Here is a 21,213-nt window from a genome sequence, read left to right as displayed (position 1 = left end):
TCAAAAAAAAATTTTTTTATTTAAAAAAATATTTTTATTTATCCTATTTATTTATCTTATCTTATCTTACATGATTTTATCTTATCTTATTTTTCGGAACCCACGACTTTTACCCACGACCCACGACAATTAGTGCAACTCGACAAATTTGGCTCTTAAATTTATTTTTTTAAATTAGAAATCTTTATATGAAATACAGTATAGTGCAATAATAATCTATTACTAAGAAATGCACAACAACATAACAAGTTTCCGTACATGCGTTAAAAAAATCAGATCAAATTGTTTTTACTACAAATCTATCGTATTGGACTCAAAAAGATCAAAAATACATTTCAAAATTAAGATAATTATATTGTGTTTTTAAAGCAGCTAAGCAGAAAGTTCGTTTTCTATTTTTTCTTCTTTTGGTAGTAGATTTTCCTTTCGATTTCTTTCCACCATATTGCTTTTTATTTAAAGGGTTGAAGGATGCGCAAAACTGTGTTCTTGCATGACTGTAAAAAGAAACAACGGATATTTAACTAATTAGTTCCCTTCACTCTGCTACTATATCGTTGCTATCGAGTTGCGCGGGCGCTGTTGTCATCACTGACATAATATTATCACTGTTTATTGTCATGAGTTTGAATTGCTGGATAGCTTGCGCACCAAGAAGTGACATATGACCTTTTGCAACTACTAAGTATTCTGCCATTAGAATTTCTTCATTCTTGGGATTCAGTGTTTCGACTTTGACTGATCCTAGTGGTGTTAACCCAGTTTATTGAACATTCGCAGCTTAGTGCTTGCTTTCTCTAGTCGAGCGAGCTTTGGATCATTTAATACCTTCTGGTATATATCAACAGGAAGAATGTTTACTGCCGCGCCACAATCTAGTTGGAATTGAACTGGTTGGTCTCTTAAGTGCATTGTTGCGAAGATGTTTTTGTAATTCTTATCGCTTACAGAGCCTACTGATTCCACAAACAGGAAATAGTCATCATTAGATCTTCAATGGCATATACCGGCTCTGCTTTTGACTTGGCTTGGCGCTTTTGCATACCGCAGAGCCCGAAAAGTGATAACTGGCCGCATTCTTTGCATGTTTTCTGCCAAGCAGGGCACAATTCCTTTTTCTTTGGGTGGCTTTTGCAGCAGAATTTGCAGTTGATCATTACAGGCTGACCCTTTTCTGGGCGCTGTGGGCGGCGAGGGGTTATCGCGTTTACATCTTCGCCCTGGCTCATTTCATTCAACTGTTTGGCTGTAGTTTCATTAGCGCGGCATATGTTGATGCACTTATCTAAGGTTAGTTTGCTTTCGGCGAGCAGTTTCTTGCGAATACCATTGTCCCGAATCCCAATAACTATCCTATCGCGTATTAGTTATCCCGGAGTTCTCCGAAGTTACAAGTTTTGGCCGGCGATCGCAGATTAGTTAGATAAGTGTCAAATGGCTCACCAGATTCCTGCTCTCGTTTATTGAATAAATACCTCTCATACGTTTCGTTGGTTTCTCCAATGAAGTATTACTCGAGAAGGTCTAGGACCTTGGCGATGTCGGTCTTCTCTTCATCGTTGTTGATGTAAATATCCAAAACGTCTGGGCCAATACATGTTAATAACGTTGCTGTTCTCAGTTCATTGCTTTGGGTCTGCAGTCTTGAAGCCACTTCATAATTATTCCACATACGTTTGAACTTATTCCAGATTTCGGTGAGGTTTCCTGTGAGATCCATATTCGGGGGAAGAGGTATCGGCGCGGACTGCACTACTTGTGGCATTTGACTTGTGCTTTGGCCATTGTGCTGCGCTCGGTCCGTACGACATCACCTCGAGCCAAATATTTTTCCGTAGTACCCTCCCACTCAGTCAATAAGTACATAGTATCCTTTTATTCGAATGACCGTATTTAAGAGTATCCTTTTATTCAAATGACCGTATTTAAGACTATCCTTTTATTTAAATGACCGTATTTAAGAGTATCCTTTTATTCAAATGGCCGTATTAAAGACTATCCTTATTTTCAATTGACGGTATTTTAAAGTATCCTTTTTTCAAATGACTTTATTTAAGAGTATCCCTTTTTCAAGTGATCGTACTTAAGATCCTTTTTCCAAATTACCGTACTTAAAAGTATCCTTTTTCGTATGACCGTATTTAAGAGTATCCTTTTTTCAAATGACCGTATTTACGAGTATCCTTTTTACAAATAACCGTACTTTTAAAATGGTCGTTGACATGTCAGTAATACATGTCTTTCCACGATAACTGGTTACTAAAGAAAAAGGTTTCTCATCCAAAACAACACCTACTTATTTTTCGAATATGATCACTGTTTCTTAGATTAAGAAGGATGTTTGCTTCTTGGAGCACTAGTTTGCGAATATACTATCAGATAATGTTCCTTTACTAGTTGAGTCATGAAACATTTTCACTGCAACAAACATACCACGATAGCTCTTTTTGATGCAGCTGTCATAGCTGCCTTGCGTATATTTGTGCACTGTCTCCCCATATTTGCACATATTTCCATCAGTAGTGACAGAAGTTAACTCTTTTTTAACTCTGTCATTTCTTTCTGAGAATATCTCACAGCCATAATAATGATATCGTTTGCTGGAATCTTGCTAACACTCTCCTATTTTCTAATATCATAAGATTTAACTTCCTCAAACGAGTATCATAATTGATAATTGACCCTTTCTATCGTTTCAATGCTCCTCTCATTATAAGGGACCACACTACTGAGCAATAATTTACGTTCGTTTGAACGAAGTGAATTAGAACGTAACTGACTTTTACGTTGTTCTTGTTGAAGATGCTGTGGAATTTGTGTCCTTGGGGGAAGTGTTTCTGGATAAGGTTTAAAAAGGTTTTGCCGATGTTGTTTTGGACGTTTTTGCTGTATGAAGGGTTGAAGCACATTGTTTGTTTTTTTTCTGTTTTTTTTTTTTTCTTGTTGGTGTAGAAGTACTTTGGCTTTGGGCGTATGAGAGATTTTCGGTAAACCCGCTGGATTTTAGTGCTTTTTCATAGGTAGGTTTGGCTCTTTCAAATGCTTCTTTGTTGCATGAGATGTCAGATATCCTGCGGTTGATGGCTGCAGGTAGCTGTCTGATTATGTTAGGTGAGTGGTTGGATTTTTCGTTGATGGTTTTTGTTGTTTGGTTTTCTGTACGCGTAACGACAGATGACGACAACACAGACATGCTGTTACTACATCTCAAAAGCCAGCAGCCCACCATCCGTTGCACCATAGAGACGGAGAGTGAGAACAAGATCGCCTTCATGGATAACATGGTACACAGGGAACCCAACGGACGCCTTTGCACCAGTGCTGACTATAAGCCAGTAATGCACACGGACCAGTATCTCGTGTACGATTCTCACCATCCACAGTCGGTAAAACACGTCGTCAATTATCTCTATGACAGAGGTCATCGTATCGTCACGAAGCCAAACACAAAGGTAAGCAAAAAAGCAACAACTTGCGTCGGTCCTTATATCTAATGGTAATGGTTATCCTTCTCTTTCTTGCAGAGAGTCATCAAGTCCAGACCTCCCATCAAAACTGCATAACAGAACTACATATCCATCGCCGTACTGCATTACATATAAGATGTTTCTCAAACACTCAGAAGACCAAGACTAAGGCATACGCACCATCTTCAAGTCTGACACTACACTATGCAGACAACTAGTGCGCCCAAATAACCCACTCCCTTTTAGACAACAAGACGGAGTAGTCTACGAGATCCCGTGCAGCGAGTGTGACATCGTCTAGTGTGTGACACGGTACAAGAAAGAATTGAAAGAAAATGAGAGATACGTCCGCTTACCTTGCACCTAGACCTCCACCGCCTCCGAGCACGCTAATACCACCGGCCACTGCACAGATTGGAACAACGTCGAGTAAATTAACAGACACAACCACTGGTACACACGCAGAGCCAAAGAAGCCATCCATATTAGACACCATCCCAACAACATCTATAGGGATTGCGGAATTGAGACTCCCGAAGCGTGGATACCGACCATTCGAACGCACTCCCTCACACCAAACAAGTTGGACTGGTCTCGCGGACTCGCTTTGTTCGTGATATGATATGGAAACTCGTGAATAACACGATATCAAACTCTTAACATATGATAATCTCTATGTAATATTTTATTGTTCTAGTATTTGTAGGTTTTGGTTCTACTAATGTAGTGGTATTTTCTGCTACTAATAGACCTGATGTTTTGGATCCTGCTTCACTGAACAGACAGATACATTTTTATGCACCGGAGATCAACATAACTAAATTTGTTTTTGTTCATGATGATGATGAGCGTGACCATAATGATGATAATGGTAGTGGTGGTGATGATGTTGGTTACAATGATAATGGTAGTGGTGGTGATGATGTTGTTGACAATGATGATGGTGATGGTGTTGGTGATGTTGATATTGTTACAATGATGATGATGGTTGTGGTGATGATGTTGATGGCAGTGAAGACAATAGTGATGATTATAATGATCGCGGTGTTGATGGTGATGGTGGTGTTGGTGGTGTTGGTGGTGATAATAAATGATGATAGTGTTGGTGATGTTGATATTGTTACAGTGATGATGATGATGGTTGTGGTGATGATGTTGATGGCAGTGAAGACAATAGTGATGATTATAATGATCGCGGTGTTGATGGTGTTGGTGGTGATAATGAATGAAGATGGTGTTGGTGATGTTGATACTGTTACAGCGATGATGATGATGGTTGTGATGATGTAATAGCATTATTTTTACTGTTACAAACAGGTTTAGACAAGAAAACTCGAGTCCTTCAACGAGAAGAAAAGAAAACCGTAGCGTACCATGAGAGAGGACACATCGTGGCTGGGTGTTTGTTATAGCATGCTGACCCTAGACTTCTACAGCATTATCGTCATCCTCTTCTTCTTTTTTTTTTTCTTTCTAATTTCTCATTTGATTCTTTTCCTTTTCAGGTGAGGGAAAGGATTAGATTATGCACAATATTGTCTAAAGAACATATATTTATCGTTCACAGAACAGGTTAACAAAATCCATCGTTTGTTCTTTTACCTTTCTGCACTGTTGCCATATTTTTCCCTCTTGTCTTGTCACTTCTCCCTCATGATTCCTCTCCTCTTTTCTCCTTTTCTTTCTACATTTACTTCACTCTTATTCTATTTTATGTAAAACTGATTTGTCCTTCATGTCCTCCTTTCCTTTCCATTATATCCATACTCTGCTTAGCCAGTATTTTGTGTTTAAGCCATCCACTCCTTAACTTATTGTAATGATCCTTTTCCCTAAGCACTATCTAGCCCATACTGACCATCGTCCACTCTCTGTTGCAGCTGCTAGACAAGATGTGTATGACACTGGGTGGTCACGTGTCAGAGAAGATATATTTTGGTCCCATCACCACAGGAGCTCAGGATGTAAAAAATCGAATGGTGAAAATTTCGAATAGTTCAGGTTAAAAATCGAATGGTGAAAAGTTCGAATAGTTCAGGTTAAAAATCGAATGGTGAAAAGTTCGAATAGTTCAGGTTAAAAATCGAATGGTGAAAAGTTCGAATAGTTCAGGTTAAAAATCGAATGGTGAAAATTTCGAATAGCTCAGGTTAAAAATCGAATGGTGAAAAGTTCGAATAGTTCAGGTTAAAAATGGAATGATGAAAATTTCGAATAGTTCAGGTTAAAAATCGAATGGTGAAAATTTCGAATAGTTCAGGTTAAAAATTTAATGGTGAAAAGTTCGAATAGTTCAGGTTAAAAATCGAATGGTGAAAAGTTCGAATAGTTCAGGTTAAAAATGGAATGATGAAAATTTCGAATAGTTCAGGTTAAAAATGGAATGATGAAAATTTCGAATAGTTCAGGTTAAAAATCGAATTATTGACAAATCGAATAACTGAGGTTAAAAATAGAATGATGAAAATTTTGAATACCTAATAAATTAAATAGCTCAAACAATTGGATTTATTGGGTTGGTAAACATATTTCATTTTCTGCTATGTTTGTAATGACAGATGTACCCCTTCCACAGACTCGAAATAAAGTGTTGATTTGTGTGGTATCTTGGTGGAAAACCACTTGAAGCAGAGAAGACCATATCGTGTATGAGTATCCATGCTGCCACTAAAAGGTAAGACACAGCACATTAAGCCAGTTAAGAGTGTTCAAACCCTTCTCCCTTCCTCTACCCCTGTCAGTTATGAACTGTTCTTTACATCCGTATAATGTTTCCCTTTGTTTCTTCAGTGTCGTTACTTAAATTATTATTTATATTAACATGTTCCCATGTGCCTTGTTTCCTGTTGTGTGTCTGTTCCCTGTGTTCTCTGTGTCTGTTCCCTGTGTTCTACGCGTCTGTTCCCTGTGTTCTCTGTGTCTGTCCTCTGTGTTCTCTGTGTCTGTTACCTATGTTCTCTGTATTTGTTCCCTGTGTTCTCTGTGTCTGTTCCCTCTGTTCTATGTGTCTGTTCTCCGTGTTCTCTGTGTCTGTTCTCTGTGTCTGTTCCCTGTGTTCTCTGTATCTGTTCCCTGTGTTCTCTATGTCTTGAGCTCTGTTCTCTGTTTCCTATGCTTTCTTTATTATGAAATATATTAACCATGTGCTTCGTGATAAAAAGAGTTAATTTTCTGTTTTCTCTTTTAATCGATTTCAGCAGGTGATCGGCATGAAGAATGGCAGAATAAACGACAACAGAAATCAAGACAAGAAAAGAAAATTGTAAAGACAGAGAGGAAGGAGAAACGAGATGGCAAAAAGCGAAGAAAAACGAAAGAGAACTAACAATAAAGATTATTAGTTTTTGAAATGCGAAAAAAGAAAAATGATAAACAGAATATAGGAAAATACAAAAGAAAACAAAAAAGAAAAATGACAGAAATTTGAAGAATAGTTAGTTAAGTAATTAAACTGAATAAAGAGAAAGGGAAAGAAAGAAAAAGAAAAGATAAATGTGATAAAAAGAGACAAAAAAGAAAGTTAAAGGATAAATGGTGGGACGTAGTGAAAAGAAAAATATTAGTTAGAATTATTAATAATGGCTGTAAAATATTCAAAATCAATTTTATTAAAATACTTTTAAACAAATACAAAAAATCTCATCGTCACTTTATACCATACCCTCTAACCCCACCCCTTCCCCCACTCCCCAGACCTCTAAACCGCTTTCAAAATTATCTTGAACACGATTCTTACAGAAAACAAAGGAAATATTACACATTCCCACGAGAAAACCTGTGATATCTTGTGTATTTTCCTGTTCAGGTCGTATTCAGAATAATCGTCAGCTGCGCAGTGACTTATCAAAACCCTGACCTCACCAAGAAACAAAGAAGTAATACTCAAGGGATTGACAAACGAACAATGAAGGCACTCGTCTATAAAGTGCTAGATTCTTTGAGGCTTGATTTTTTTCGTGTCATGACAAAGAATACTGATTATTTGAAAGAAATAAATGATGCTCGAGGGAAAGACATGACTGACACACAAAACGCTTGCGGCCTTTTTTCTCCAAAACAGAAGTAAAACTTCCACGGGTTTCTACTGTATTCACCCAAATATGACGTCATGTATTTGATTTCTTTGAGCGCTGTGTTGCTATGTCACGTGTTATTCCCTCGAGTAAATGTGTTATTCTACGCTTGAAAACGCTTATTCAAACTGAAATAAAGGAGAAGAAATTATGCGCATAATTTACTAGTATCAAACGGTTCGTCTGTTCTGTTTTGCTTCAAGAAATAAAGCTCCTGTTTTACACGCTGTAACTTTTAGCTAAACGTTGCGAGACAAGATTCACGGGGGTGGAACACGGCAAAATTTCATAATGAAAGTTTCGTTTGCCGGCACGAGTACATAAGAACTAAAAGTTGTTCACAAGTTTTAGCTTTAAGTTTCATTGTGTGAAAGGAACTTAAAATCAAAACAGGCGCGCGAAGTAGCGAAGACGCATGAGTTAATAAAGTTGATAACTTATTAAAGTGCAATAAAAAAATGTTGGCGCTTCATGCGTCTTGAAATCTTTGTTTGTTCCACTTTGTCTTTGGGTGTATTTTATTCTTGGTCGGGTGTCTAGATATTGAAGGGTATTTTTCAGCTGTTGTTTTATTTCTTTTATTTTTTATTTTTATTGGTCAGACAATAAATATCACACAATAAAGGTTTGATGTTCTTTTATTATCAACTGCGTGATCTAATGAATCAAACGCTAAGAGAATTACTACAAACCCCCGAAAAAATTTTTGTCACAAAAAATTAAAAAATCACACCCCAAAAACACAAAAGTGATGGTCACGTGACTGGTCACGTGACTAAATTAACATATTCGTGTTTTTGCCCTAAAACAAGCGTTTTTCCGGGTTTTTATCCTCCATTAAGTGCTAAAATAGCCTCTTCTAGTGGTTTTATACCTTTTGGGCTAAAAATATTGCTAGAAAATATCCGAATTTTTGATAAAAAATATCGTTTTTTGTGGGATCCCTGTGTAAAATGCTAGTATCCAGTCTCTTGGTGTGACTTGTGCCATTTGAATCTTGCTTCCTTCGCAGTTCGACGTGTGTCAATCTGTGGAAATATAAAGAAGAGATTTTACTAGGACAAAAAAAGATTATCAGCTCGTGCTCCATTTAACAGAGAACTAAGGACACGAGAACTATGAAAGGTAAGAATTATTCTGTTTTTCTGCGTTATTCTTTCGTTTTTCCGTATTTTTAACCGGTTTAAAGACTTCGAAAGTTCGATTGACTGCCATGACACGTGTTGGCTTTGAACTCTAAGAATTTCACTTTTTCTGGCAAAATACAATTAAATTTGCCACAAATATGTAATTTTAGAAAGTTTTCAAACAGTTTGTAAGCTTAATTTGAGTATATTTTCATTTTTTTCCCATATTTTGAAACTTTGGTAATCATCGTTACACGAAACTTGGTTCGTGAAGCTTTAAAAACTCCCCTCCCTCGTTAGAACCATGAAAATCCTAAATATTAATGTCCTAATGACTTATATTTCTTTGCATTGCAGTTTTAAAAGTAGAACTTACACGTAAAACTCTCCATAAAACTGTCCAGTGATCTGTAACAAGATGGCTAACGATATCTGACATCTGAACCTCATTACCATACTGCATCTTGACTCTAACCAATATATAATGGGATACTTCAATATTAATCTGGTAACGATGGGTATACTGCACTAAAACAAGAAGCAAAAACACTTGATAACAATGTTGTCTATGAGTATAGAACTGCAAATCAACCTGTTGATGACCCTGTGACCTTCATAACAATATGGACTCACACTGTTGCTGTATGGATGTTGACCTGAATATCAACCTGATGACCCTGTGACCTTCATAACAATATGGACTCACCTTGTTGTTCATATCCCAAGCAGCAGTTTATTACTAATCATCAGGTATGTATATTACTCTGCAGAACAATTTCATACATAAGCTTGTTATACAATGCTTTGTTGAGGCACTCTATGGGCTTTTATCTCTTGAAACCAACATGGTAGATGTCAGACAACCACAGGGTTCGCACTGTACAACATGGTCTACTGCTGACCAGTAAACTTACAGGACTGAAGGATTGACATGGATTATAGAACATTTATACAATGTAGCCTAAACTAGTAACTGCTAATAATATAATCATTTCAACAAATATGTATAATTGATTCAGGTTTCTAAACAGATCTCTTTCACTTTTTCAACAGCTTGATGACAAGTATTGGTATGTGTCATCATTAGATTGTGATGATACTACATTGCATCAAGCTATTGCCAGCAGATGTATGACAGAAAAGTAAGTTAATCTATTAGCTATGTTATAGAATATAAAAATACATCCATTCCAAATGAGTCTTTTTTTTATTGTTTTGGTATTCATTACAGTGCTACTGTACTACTGTAACCAGGGCCACTTAGACCAGTTAGACAAGAGAGCAAATTAAAATGTAGAATGAAAACAATACATTCCACCCTTGGGTAGTGGAGGCAATCAGAAACCTAGACTGCACAAGAATCGTAATTTGACCCTGATAGACCCTATTGTTTTCTACTGCTTTCTGATTGGCTTCAATACCCAAAGTTGTGGAATGTATTGTTTTCATTCTACAATTTGATTGGTTCTCACTGTCTAGGTGGCCCCGGTTATTGTAGTCACGCTGTAAGAAAAGATGTTGGGAAAACAAATTGAGCATAAATTTCACCTATATTTTAGTATTGGGTAGATCTTTACCTTTTTTTCAAAGTGAACCACAACACATGCACAGCCATTACACAAAGAAATAATACTCAAGGGAATGCCACATGAACTAAAATCAATATCTTTGCCTTTTTTCAACAGGTTGTCAGCATCTTCAGCCAAGCATCATGTTGTCATAGTGATGATGTTGTCAAGGCCTGGACAGTCTGCAAACATGATAAACGAGTGAGTTTACCCATATACAACACCTCCATTACAATACCAACAACAGTTTCAAAGCAAAGTATTGTTTTAAGAAATGATTCAAACTCTTGTAATTTGTTACTTTATTTGCAAACAATCTTGTTTCAATTCTAAGAACCACAGTAGAGGGAGGGGGCCAGAAAAGCAACAACACAAAGAAAAGTGGGAAAAATTGTATTTTTTAGAATCAAAACAACAATAAATAGCCACCAAATACTGGATATGTTATGGAATAATCACTGGTTTATAAAATATTTGGAAAGCAGAAGTATCAGAGCTATCAATTCAGCTGCAGAGTAAAAGGAGTCCCAATTAACCTCATTAGCTCAGACATAAAGTTTTTCAATTTCAGACCACGTCATTCTCTTGAGAATAAGAATCTTTGTTTGAGTTGTATCCATAATCAGGTGTCTACTTGTGTACAACTGTTAAACAAAGAAATGATACTCTAGGGAATGACACGTGGTCTGAAATGGGAAAACATTGGGCCTCAGCCGAGGAGGTCTATTCTTATTGTTGTTTACCATTCTGTCCCCGTATAAACAAGCTGTGACAGTGTTTTAGTGACCACATAAATTACATGCATGGACCTTTGTACTCAATAAAGTTCTCTTCATTTGTATTCAAGGGATTTTTATATAATGAGACATCAATCTTTATACATAAAGATTACCAATGAGGATTACTTTATCAGAGATAAAGCTACATCCAAGTTATATAAATACTTAGAGCCTTATAAAGGCTAGTCTTGTGTATGATCACCAACTGTGTGTCAAATCCCATCCACTAGGGCCTGTTTTACAGATATCAATATGAACTTAGTGTAGTAAACACTCAGTTTTCTCAACGAATCTCTTTGACTTTTTCCAACAGCTTGTCAGCCTTTTAGCCAAGCATTATGTTGTCATAGTGATGATGCTGTCAAGTTCTAGCCAGAAGAAAGATGACAGACAAGTAAGTTTAGATATTTGATATATCATGTTAATGTTAACGTGCTTTGCATACATAGCAATAGACTCCTTGCACTGATTTCCTAGAGGAATTCTTCCAAGGGACAATATAATAGGCCGTCTTTGCTTATGCAACAAAATTCATTGTTTTGTCCCCCAGAACAATTATTCCTCTTGGGATTCAGTGCAATTGGTCTATACATGATGGAATATGTGTATCTTATATTGGATGCTCAACTTGATTCATTGTTTGCAACTGATCCCAGCAATTGGAATTCTGGTTAGGGTTAATCCAAGCTTGATCAAAAAGACAATCAAAGTCTAATTGTAAGACTAGCATTCAATAAATAATAATAAACAAATGCAATTTAACAGTGGCAGTTCTACAGAGTGGCTCTTTATTCTCTGAATTCCAATTGGAATTTAGAAGTTGATTTTGTGGAGGGAGGAAAACTAGAGCACCCAGATAAAAACCTTGGAAGCACAGGAGAGATACAATGTGCTAACTCTACTCACATACAACATGGGTATCTAACCCAGGTGACATTGGGGAAAGGAGAGCGCTCTCACCACTGAAGCATGCTTACTCCTGTTTTCAAACATCTATTTCTGCTATTTGATCCTATCTCATGTGTGTTACTTGAAACAGGCAACAGGAATATTGACAGTTGCATTCTGTTTTTTTTCTTCTAGCTACACCAAGTCTGTCATTTTCAGTTACACCAAGCTGTTGTGCTGCGAAGCCTTAGATGATGCAGCACCATCAACATCCAGTTAATCAGTACTGAAGACAGGAATCATCCACCAAGAATAAAGATATCAATATGAGTAACATGGTTTAGAGATTGAATTCTAGAAACATCCAGAAATTACTAATCAAAAAAAAAATTAGTCAAGCATTTTTCAGAAATTAGAAAAAGGGAAAAGATTAAAAAGTTACTACCTAGGCCTAGGAAAAAAAAAGTATATCTTGTATAAACAGAAATGTTAAAGAAAAGACAACAAAAAGACATGCATTTAGAAGAATAATTTTGTAGAAGAAATTTTTAAAAATACAAGAAACTTTGAAAATTTTGAAGGTGAATCTGAAAGCATTTCAGAGCTTTACCTAGGCCTAGGGGTAAAAAACAACAACAAACATTAAGATTTTTAAAAAAAGGAAAAATTATGTTTTTGGCTAGAGGACTGGTAAAATGCAGGGCTCAATATAGCACAAATGTTTATGCTGGACAAGTGAATTTAGACTGTAAAATTTCTGTTATTGTTTTATTCTCAAAATCCTGTTTGAAAATTATTTTCTTTTCCTTGCAATCAGAATGTTAGGATTGCATATTGCCTGCTATTTTGAGTCCTGCAGATAAGTTTTTTTCACAAATTTGGTAGGAATGTTCTGTTCATGGTTTATAATTGAAACAATCTTCATTCAAAACTATTTTCAGTACACTGCAATGACAGTAAGATTCCAATTTTTAAATAACCTAATTTGAAAGTATAATTTTTGGAAAAAGTTACCAAGAAAATTATTTAATTTCTTGCAAGACTTTATAGGGTAAAGATCATATAAAATGAAGTCATACAAGGCCTTACATTGTAAGACATCAAATCTTATCACTAATGGACTATTGAACTTGAAAAATACTTTTGATTACCATTTCTCTAGCCTCAGATATTAGATATAGGAGAGTGTTTTGCCAAAACATTTTAAGATTTTTACTCCAAATGATCAGGATATTCAGTGCTTGACACCAACACTAGTCCACTAGTCGGGGACTAGTAACTCTTTGCATTGGGCTAGTGAAAATTAGGACTCACTAGTCCTAACCATAGGCTAGGGTTTTTTTAAAGGTTATAAAGAGAAATTATTTCATCTTCCAGAAAATATTTCTAGATTTTGGTTTTCAGAGGTTCGTAGATTTCTGGGCTACTGGATTTATAGACTTGCTAGCCCATTGCCTAGTATCTACAAAACGTTGGAGTGAAGCACTGTTATCTTACACCAAAACAACATTTTACAACTATTCAAGGGTTCTCAGTAAAAACAAAACGAATTATAAAAACATTTTCCGTTTTGTTTATTCAGTTTTTTTTCAAATTGAAACAAATTAAGATTGGCTGCTAGTTTTAATAAATATTTTTGTTCAAAATCTACTGGGAACCCTTCACTAGTTAGAAACACTCTCCTATATCTAATATTATTATCATTTATTATTTGTACCAGAAAAATGAAATACACTTGATACCTCCCACGAGGTCCTACCAGCACCAAACAAAAGCTGCCCCACCAGGCCAGGAAACCACAAAAAAGCGGTACAATATTGCTGCTCTCGGCAGAGTCTAACCTTGAGGCTATGATCAGATGACTGTTCTGGTGGTGAATATTGTAGGTAAGGATACCAGGTGATGGCTCTCTGCAGATTTCATGGGAGTACACTGGTGGCAAAAATGCCAGTACGCTGTGCAGGTTAGTGTGAGTAAGAGCAGAGATAATCATATCTCACTATTCATGGGTGTGTACAACAGTGATAACTTTAGGGGCGGTGTGCTCAATAGACTTGCACAAGACACCATTCAGACTTTCATACAAGTAGATTATCAACCTGGGAAGACTACAAGTTGAATCATTTCTAAGTGACCTAATCTTGAGTTCAATGATGTTCGGCTAGACTGATATACAAGGTTCTATCATAGGATTGTAATTTAATAAGTTTTTTCACCAGCAAAATAAGACCTCAGTTTCATATAAAAATTAATAGAAAACTATATACACCAAAGAAAACCCAAACATATTTAATAAAAAACTATGTAGACTGAAGAAAACACAAAAAAATAAACCAAGAGTTCAGGAAAACAAAGTAAAAAAAAAAAAAAAAAGAAAAAGAAAACAATCAAACAAACAGAAAAACTAAATAAAAAACAAATGAAAAAATTATACCAATATTTTAGCAAAACCAAGAAAAAAACACAAAAATACAGCTTTTATTACCCAACTGCAATCTAAAACAACTGCTAAAATATAATAAAGAGAAATAATATCTCACTAATTTATTAGATGAAGCTGAGGTCTTAATAATTTCTTTGAACAATTGAAAAATATTATTGGCTAAAACCCAAACTATTGCAAAAGTGTTATAAGTTAAATTACAAAATAAAAAAAATCACATGGAGCAACTACACTAAATATATGATTTAATACAAGTTGATTAAATCAAAGGTTTTAGGCATTTGAAGGTTTAGACATCTTTTTTTTGTGCACAATTTACAGATATTTGAACCAAAGTAACTGTGGTCATTTTGGACATTAAAGATTTCTGATTAAAAATGGATCATTTATTGCAATATTTACCAAATTAGAAATATTCTATTGGGAGTATACATGGAGTATATTACTGTAGTAAAGTTAAGAACAAATTCAGCTGTGCAGAATCATAGAATATAATACACCAAAAGTGCAAACAAATCAATGATTACAAGCCAAACAAGGCAAATGTAAAATAAAAATAGTAGTATAGGGAATGGGGGTTCCAGCGCAATCTCAACACGGGCAAGACCCGTGTCAAAAATCCACCTACGGAAACAACCCACTCCAAGTGTGGTTGGGGGCAACAGCGCAAATATGTTAGTCTATATATGGAGTGCGAAGATTGTAAAGAGTTTGTTTATGATTTCTGTGTAAAGTGCTTGAAACCCAAGTTTGTACCTACTAAACCAAATAAGTATATTTGTTGTGACAAGAAAATGCAAATAGAAGACGACACGTCAGCACAGTGTTACGAATGTGGTAAGAATATTCGTAATGCCGTACCAAATGCTACCAAAGAGCAATATTACGCCAATGGAGGTCGTAAGAAGACCCCATACAAAAGAATAAAATACTTCCGAGACTGGATGAGTCATATCCAAGGTTTACATCCGATATATTTAGACAACGAAGTAAGGAAGAAAATCATAGACCATTTAGAAGAGCCAACCCCACAAAGTCTACGGAAAACGTTGAAAAAATTAAAGCTAGGGAAATATTACAAAGCTATTCCCTATCTTTTGTCTGAAATTACCGGTAAGTCTATTCCCGAGGTTTCTGATATGACAAAAGCCGAGTGGATGTTTTGTCGGCTGAATAAGGATATTCCTTATTATCCTGATGTAATTTACGAAATATTTTACAAAATAGACCCCAACCACCCCCTGTTAGGATGGATTCCGAGAAAATAAAAATGCAAAACTGGCGTTTATTTTGCCAGAAACCCCACTGGGGAATGCATCGCGCAGAACACCAAGCTATCCCCAGTGGGGTTTTTTGCATTTTGGGCTTACGGGGCTTATTTCATCCCGCGCCAGAGGCCCTCTAGTACGTACACATATATCTTTCTTACGACCCACCAGAGGGTGAACTCCGGACAGCGTCCCGAGACACCCCCTGACTTTTCCAACTTTTCCTCACGAAACCCCCCATCGCGGGGTTGAATCGCACTTTCTACCCCTCCCCCCACGGTTGCTGTGAGTGTGGGGAGGCTTTTTTTTTCACTCACAGCAACCGGTCCAAATGCGTCTACAGCGAGGCTCGAACTCGGGACTTTAGGCCTCCCCAGCTCCAAAGTCCCACGATCACGAGCGAACGCCAGACACATCTGGACGCTTATGTATGTGAAAATTATTATATTTAATCTGCATAATTTCTAGACTGACGTTCGATATGTAAATAGAATCCCGTCACGCTCTTTTCGAAGCAGATGTTTACTGAGCAAGCTTTCTTTGAAGCTCTTCTTTCGCTTCTTGATAGATCTTTTTGCGAGATTCCTCGGAAAGATCTCTTACGACTGTTTTTTTATTCCTTATGTCAGTCTTTAATTTCTCGTACTTTTCCTCTTCGGCTAAGATAAGCGAGAATTCTACGTCGTCTATCTTTCTGTCACGCAAAGCCTTTGAGACAAGGTCAGTGATCGTATTTACTTTAGCCCTTGACAGAGCTATTGTCGTGTCGTGTTTTGATATTTTGCTTGACAACTGTTTCATAATGCCCGTAGCAACAGCCGAAATAATACCACAGGCTGCCCCAACGCTGGCCAAAGGAACTCCAACGATTATTCCCGGTCCAGTAAGCGAAGTAGCAACGCCAGAGCCTGTTAACGCCACGGACATGGAGCCGGAAGTTATCGCGATTTTATGTAATATGCTTCGGGCTCTAGCATACTTTTTCCTGACCTCCTCATAGTGCTTCGTTTGACCCTCTAAGTAAGCGAGGATTAGATTTGCCTTATTCAAGCGGAAGTTCTCGGCATTCAATTCATTGGGTTTTGTAGGTAAATCAGGATAGAGTGGAGGTGCTGATGGTATAACATCCATTATATATACTAATGTACGACGCTTTTGGGAATGATATACAGGAGCAGCCACATCACGACAACAGGGATTACTGGAATTGGAGGGCCTTCAGGAAGATGTTTCCGCACGCGGATGCTAGTAAGTTCGAAAGAAGGCCCGATGGTATTTACTATAACGGCTCCAGAATGTACAGTAATGAGGATTTGAAACCTACGCTGGTTAATCAGATAGACGATCAACTGAAGAATTCTGGTTATGTTGAACATAAGCCTAAGCCAACATATGTTGAACATAAGCCCGTGCAAGGTTGGTCAAAGGAATTATTGCTTGGTACCAGTACTTATCCGATACCCGCAGTTTCATTTGATAAACACCCAAGCTTGGACCTAACGCTGAACATGCGGATCTCTAACAAGCATTCCTTTCCGTTAAAGGTGCGGGATATCTTCAAAGACGTACCCATTATTCATACCACCGCTAAGGAATCTCATGAATGGTTAAGTGGTCCTAACATGCGTTATTGGCCGCAGCAACTAAACTTTGCAGTTTGGTGTGCCACTAGCGGCTGTGGTGTAAGCGCAAGCTTGATGAAGAATTCAATATTTATGTTTCATTTTCACTTCACGGTTAGAAGAATACTGCATGAAATGGGTGTTATTGCGCTGCCGGGAGATGCCACGTTTTATCCAAGAGATAATAAATACAGCGTGCCGGCTTATGACAGACTTTGTAAGGAGTTTGACGTTGTAGGGAAGGATTTCCGATGCACTGCCGGCGCTAACAATGGTCTGGGGCATATTTGGGCTTATTGGGGGATTGGTGGACACGAGCTAAGTGATAAGGAAGTTCATGCGTTGAATCTACGATGGAACACTGGGTATCACAAAGAAACTCACGACAGTAGCACCTTCTTTGAACCAAACGCTAAGACCACTAAGGAAGTTAGAGACGGACCTTTGTTCAAAGACGAGGGCGGTAAGTATGCAGGGGCTAATCCACTGATTATCAAAATTACCAACGACGAGCAAACAAAGCAATATCTTAATTTCATACCCCCAGAAGGTAAAGGACTAACCAAAGCCGGCCTTGCCCGTTTGAACCGCAGCATAGAAGCTTACGTGTATTCTATCCTTGGAGCTCAGGTAAACACCCGATCGAGCATAGTGGGGAATACAGGCGCCGCAGAAGAGACGCGAGCCGAAGCCTTGATTCTATTCGAAAGTTCGATTTTGGAGGGCGACATTAGCAAGGGCGTACAGCGTTACCAACTAGCTATACAAAATTCTAAGGCGAGGTTGGACTATGCCGTAGCCCCGGGTTGTTGGTTAATGCCCAGTAATTTATCTATAAATACTGGCTCTGTAGTAGGATACAACAACAAACTTCAACGAGCTACTAAGGATATGAAGTTTGGGGTGAATGACGTGAACTCTGACACTCTTAGGAACATTCCTCACTTCGTGGAGAAGCCAAAAAAGGAACACGCAGAAAAACCCGAACCAAAGAAGAAGCCCCAAAAGAAGGTCCTACCTGCGATACCTGAGGAATATGACCATAACTTATTAAAAGCCGGTCTAGCAGCTGCAAGCATTGGTCTGAGCTATTATATATGGCGATGAATAACCCCTACGTAGCTGGAGTAGATTGTGTTTATACGACTTACACAGGCGAGAAAAAATACACCCAGGCATCTTGGGTCGACGTTGAGGGCATGTCCGTGAATTTGAATTACTCAGGAAAGAAATTGATATTATGCAGCATTTCTTTGGGGGCCGTTAGCAGTGCGAATGTAGGATTTCGTTTCTGTGACGACAATGGAGTATTACAGCCCATGCGCGCGAAGACAAACAACAGGGAGCCTACGCATTTCTCAGTAGAGCCGCCAACGAATAGCTCTGAGAATCTTTCCGTTTGGACTTTCCACATGGTTGCTGATTGCCACGGGAAGGTAAAGCTGCAGATAAGAGTAGATGACACCGGGAGTGTTTGCATAAATAGCATAGAAAATCAAAGGAATACTGTCTATAACCACATGACCATCAGCACTTTGACGGTAATGAGCCTCTAGAAGGGAACTTGTTCCCTGTAATATATGAATCCATACGTGAGGGAAACGCGTTATACCCACCGCTTAGATGAAGAGGGATATGACAACGGCGCTTGGCATGACGTTGGACTGTGGGTTGAGGTTGGGGGCACTGCATTGGTCATTTGCACTATTAGCATTAATGCAAATACGCATGCGAATGTGGGGTTTAGGCTTATCGATGAGAATAATAAGCCCCTGCTTCCTTATCGAACTTCAACGAACACCAGGAAAGTTACCCATTTTTCGATGGAGCCCTACACTGGATCCACTGAAGACCTAACGCCAGTGACTTTTCATATGCTAGCCAATTGTAAATATGCTAAGTTGCAAGTCACTTCTGATGACGGCAAGTTTGGGATAAATCGCATAGGTCGCAGGCCCGCTAATGCAGCCTGGAGTCATAAGCCCATTTCTACCATGAGTGTGTTGCCGTTGGTTCCAAATTACCAGGGCGGTGCTAATACTGTCTTTCATTATCCTCAAAGCAGGGCACCGCCCGATGAGAAGGATAAGATCAAGCCTTCATCTTCTTCAGGAGGACCACCCCAATAGCGACGACCAAGATCCAGATGTTATTCCCTACAAACTTTAACAGTTCTCCGCCGGCCCTAAGTGCCAAGGAAACAACTGAACCCAGCAGCCCAGGAAGACCGGCTGCCATCTTTTTTCCCAAGTCCGTTAGTCCATTGCCTAATTTCTTTACGCCCGCGCCTGTAGCCTTAAGAGCGGATAGGATAACTCCTACTACGCTTGAAATAGCGATCGCGAATGCCAGCGGAAGACCATACTTTAAAAGGGCTCTTTTTACTTTTTCCTTGGTGGTAAGCCCCAACTCTTTTTCCAGGTTTTCCTTTTGAGCCCGCAATTCCGCAAGGCGTATTTCGAGGGCCTCCACTTCCTTTTGAGCTGCTTCCCTTTCTTCCTCGGTACGAGTTTGGTCCTCGATTACTTCTTGCTGCCGCTCTATTTGCCCCTCCAGGTCTTCGATGGCCTGATCTCTTTGCCGAAGTTGCTCTTCCATGGTGTTGATTTCGGCAACCAACTGCCGCCGTTCCTCCAAAGAGCCAGCTATGGTGATATGCAAGTTTTTAGCTTCTTCCTTGCTCATATCCAGGTCTTTTAGAGCAAGATTGAAGGTGTGTCTGGCTCGGTCTCTTTCGTCTAAAGCCGTTTCAGCTTCTCGCTTGAATTGCAGTATGACTTCGTTCTTGCCCTTGATTTCTTTCTTTTGAGCATCGGTTAGCTGCCGTATTTGTCTTTCGTACTTTGCTTCCTTTTCTTTCAACGTTTCTTGTAGTTCCTCGGCGTGTTTTTCTAGTGCGACCCTTTCATTCAGGGCTCCCAACCTTTCTAACGCACTTCTGGTAGCTAGTTGAAAGCCTCTTAATCTTGCCACGTTAACCATGACCGAGCCATTTTCGTCGAAGAGGATTTGTGGTTTGGTCCAGCGGTTTTTGTCGGGATATCTCATGTCTTGGACGCTTATGAGGACTTTGTTTCCGCGTTCTGTGAGCCTTACGTCGTCGGCCTCGAAGTGGGAATAGCGCTGCGTTAGCTCTTGCGTTGCCCACTCTACGGTTTCCCGCGCGGTTGCTCCCTGCTCACCCATGTTTCGAAGTTCTATGTACTCGGGGGCGGACTTACCCGGGTTCTTTTCATGCCACATGCGATTCAAGGCTGCCTTGAAGCTTTTCCACCTACTACCGTACGTGTTTTCTAGAGCCATGTCGTAGATTAGGGGGTCGGTTTCCGCGCCTTTAGTCCATGCGTCGTATTCTTCGTCGTTAATGTCTACTTGACCTTCTTCGGTGGTGGGGTCAAAATCCGTTCCTTCTACTTCCATTATATATGATAAGCTCAAAGTTAAACCCCAACATATTACCTAAGCAGGTTGGCGGACTGAAAGCAGAACGCACCTTTCACCGGGTTACATTCACGCCTTCTAGCGCTAAGCCAGGCGAGACGCTGTATGTAGGCGTGCCCCGCCTAACGGATAACCTAGTCTTAGTTCCTGGCACCCTGGCGCTAAGGTTTGACCTAGCAATACAACCAAGCACTGCGGACGCGCGTCACGTTGTCAACGACCTTGGCCGCAACATTGTCTCAAAGATGCGGGTGAAGTTCGCAGGGGAATCCCTCTTGGACTTAAATAGGTACGATCTGTATACCACGTACAAAGACTTATGGTTGACTGCATTTGACCGCGCGCAAAGGATAGAGCAGGGAATCGCCAGTGATGCTATACGCAAGGTAAGAAGCGCAACCTCTGGCGCCTCAGGAGAAGACGAAATAAAGACGGCTTATGGTACTAAATATGTCGTTCCATTAGATTTCGAAGTTATCACGAACCACGGCGCATACTACCCAAGGCAGCTAAGCGAACTACAGTTCGAAGTAACCC

The 21,213-nt window shown here is 38.8% G+C and overlaps 1 protein-coding gene, 1 long non-coding RNA gene and 1 pseudogene across 3 annotated transcripts; 2 read left to right on the top strand and 1 right to left on the bottom strand.

The window, feature by feature from the left end:
* Positions 1-753: 753 nt before the first annotated feature.
* Positions 754-1,801, bottom strand: LOC148909017 (uncharacterized; annotated as a pseudogene).
* Positions 1,802-2,240: 439 nt separating this feature from the next.
* LOC116298484 (uncharacterized) lies at positions 2,241-7,044 on the top strand. Of its 2 annotated transcripts, none has more exons than XM_089034383.1 (4): positions 2,241-3,452; positions 3,525-5,039; positions 5,348-6,141; positions 6,668-7,044. In XM_089034383.1, exons 1-2 carry the CDS (start codon positions 3,060-3,062, stop codon positions 3,561-3,563), a joined length of 432 nt encoding a protein of 143 aa, XP_088890509.1. In that variant the 5' UTR covers positions 2,241-3,059; the 3' UTR covers positions 3,564-5,039; positions 5,348-6,141; positions 6,668-7,044. The 2 variants fall into 2 exon arrangements, with proteins under 2 accessions (XP_088890509.1, XP_088890508.1); XM_089034382.1 differs by having other exon boundaries at positions 6,665-7,044.
* A 2,174-nt stretch (positions 7,045-9,218) lies between these two features.
* On the top strand, positions 9,219-12,409 carry LOC148909016 (uncharacterized). The gene is made up of 5 exons (XR_016120503.1): positions 9,219-9,417; positions 9,721-9,809; positions 10,353-10,436; positions 11,328-11,408; positions 12,098-12,409. It is a non-coding gene; the product is annotated as an uncharacterized LOC148909016 (long non-coding RNA).
* The last annotated feature ends 8,804 nt before the right edge of the window (positions 12,410-21,213 follow it).

Source organism: Actinia tenebrosa, unplaced genomic scaffold, assembly GCF_029948245.1.
Source record: "Actinia tenebrosa isolate PJP-AT-01 unplaced genomic scaffold, QUT_ActTen_1.0 PGA_scaffold2__45_contigs__length_23673736, whole genome shotgun sequence".
In the NCBI taxonomy this organism is placed as follows: Eukaryota; Metazoa; Cnidaria; class Anthozoa; order Actiniaria; family Actiniidae; genus Actinia; species Actinia tenebrosa.
This window is presented reverse-complemented; position numbering and strand designations above follow the sequence as displayed.

Bases quoted from the DNA above. Each gene is read 5' to 3' on its own strand.
- LOC116298484 (XM_089034383.1), top strand. From the start codon at position 3,060: ATGTCAGATATCCTGCGGTTGATGGCTGCAGGTAGCTGTCTGATTATG. The intron at 3,453-3,524 runs GTAAGCAAAAAA...TCTTTCTTGCAG, and splicing joins TCACGAAGCCAAACACAAAG to AGAGTCATCAAGTCCAGACC.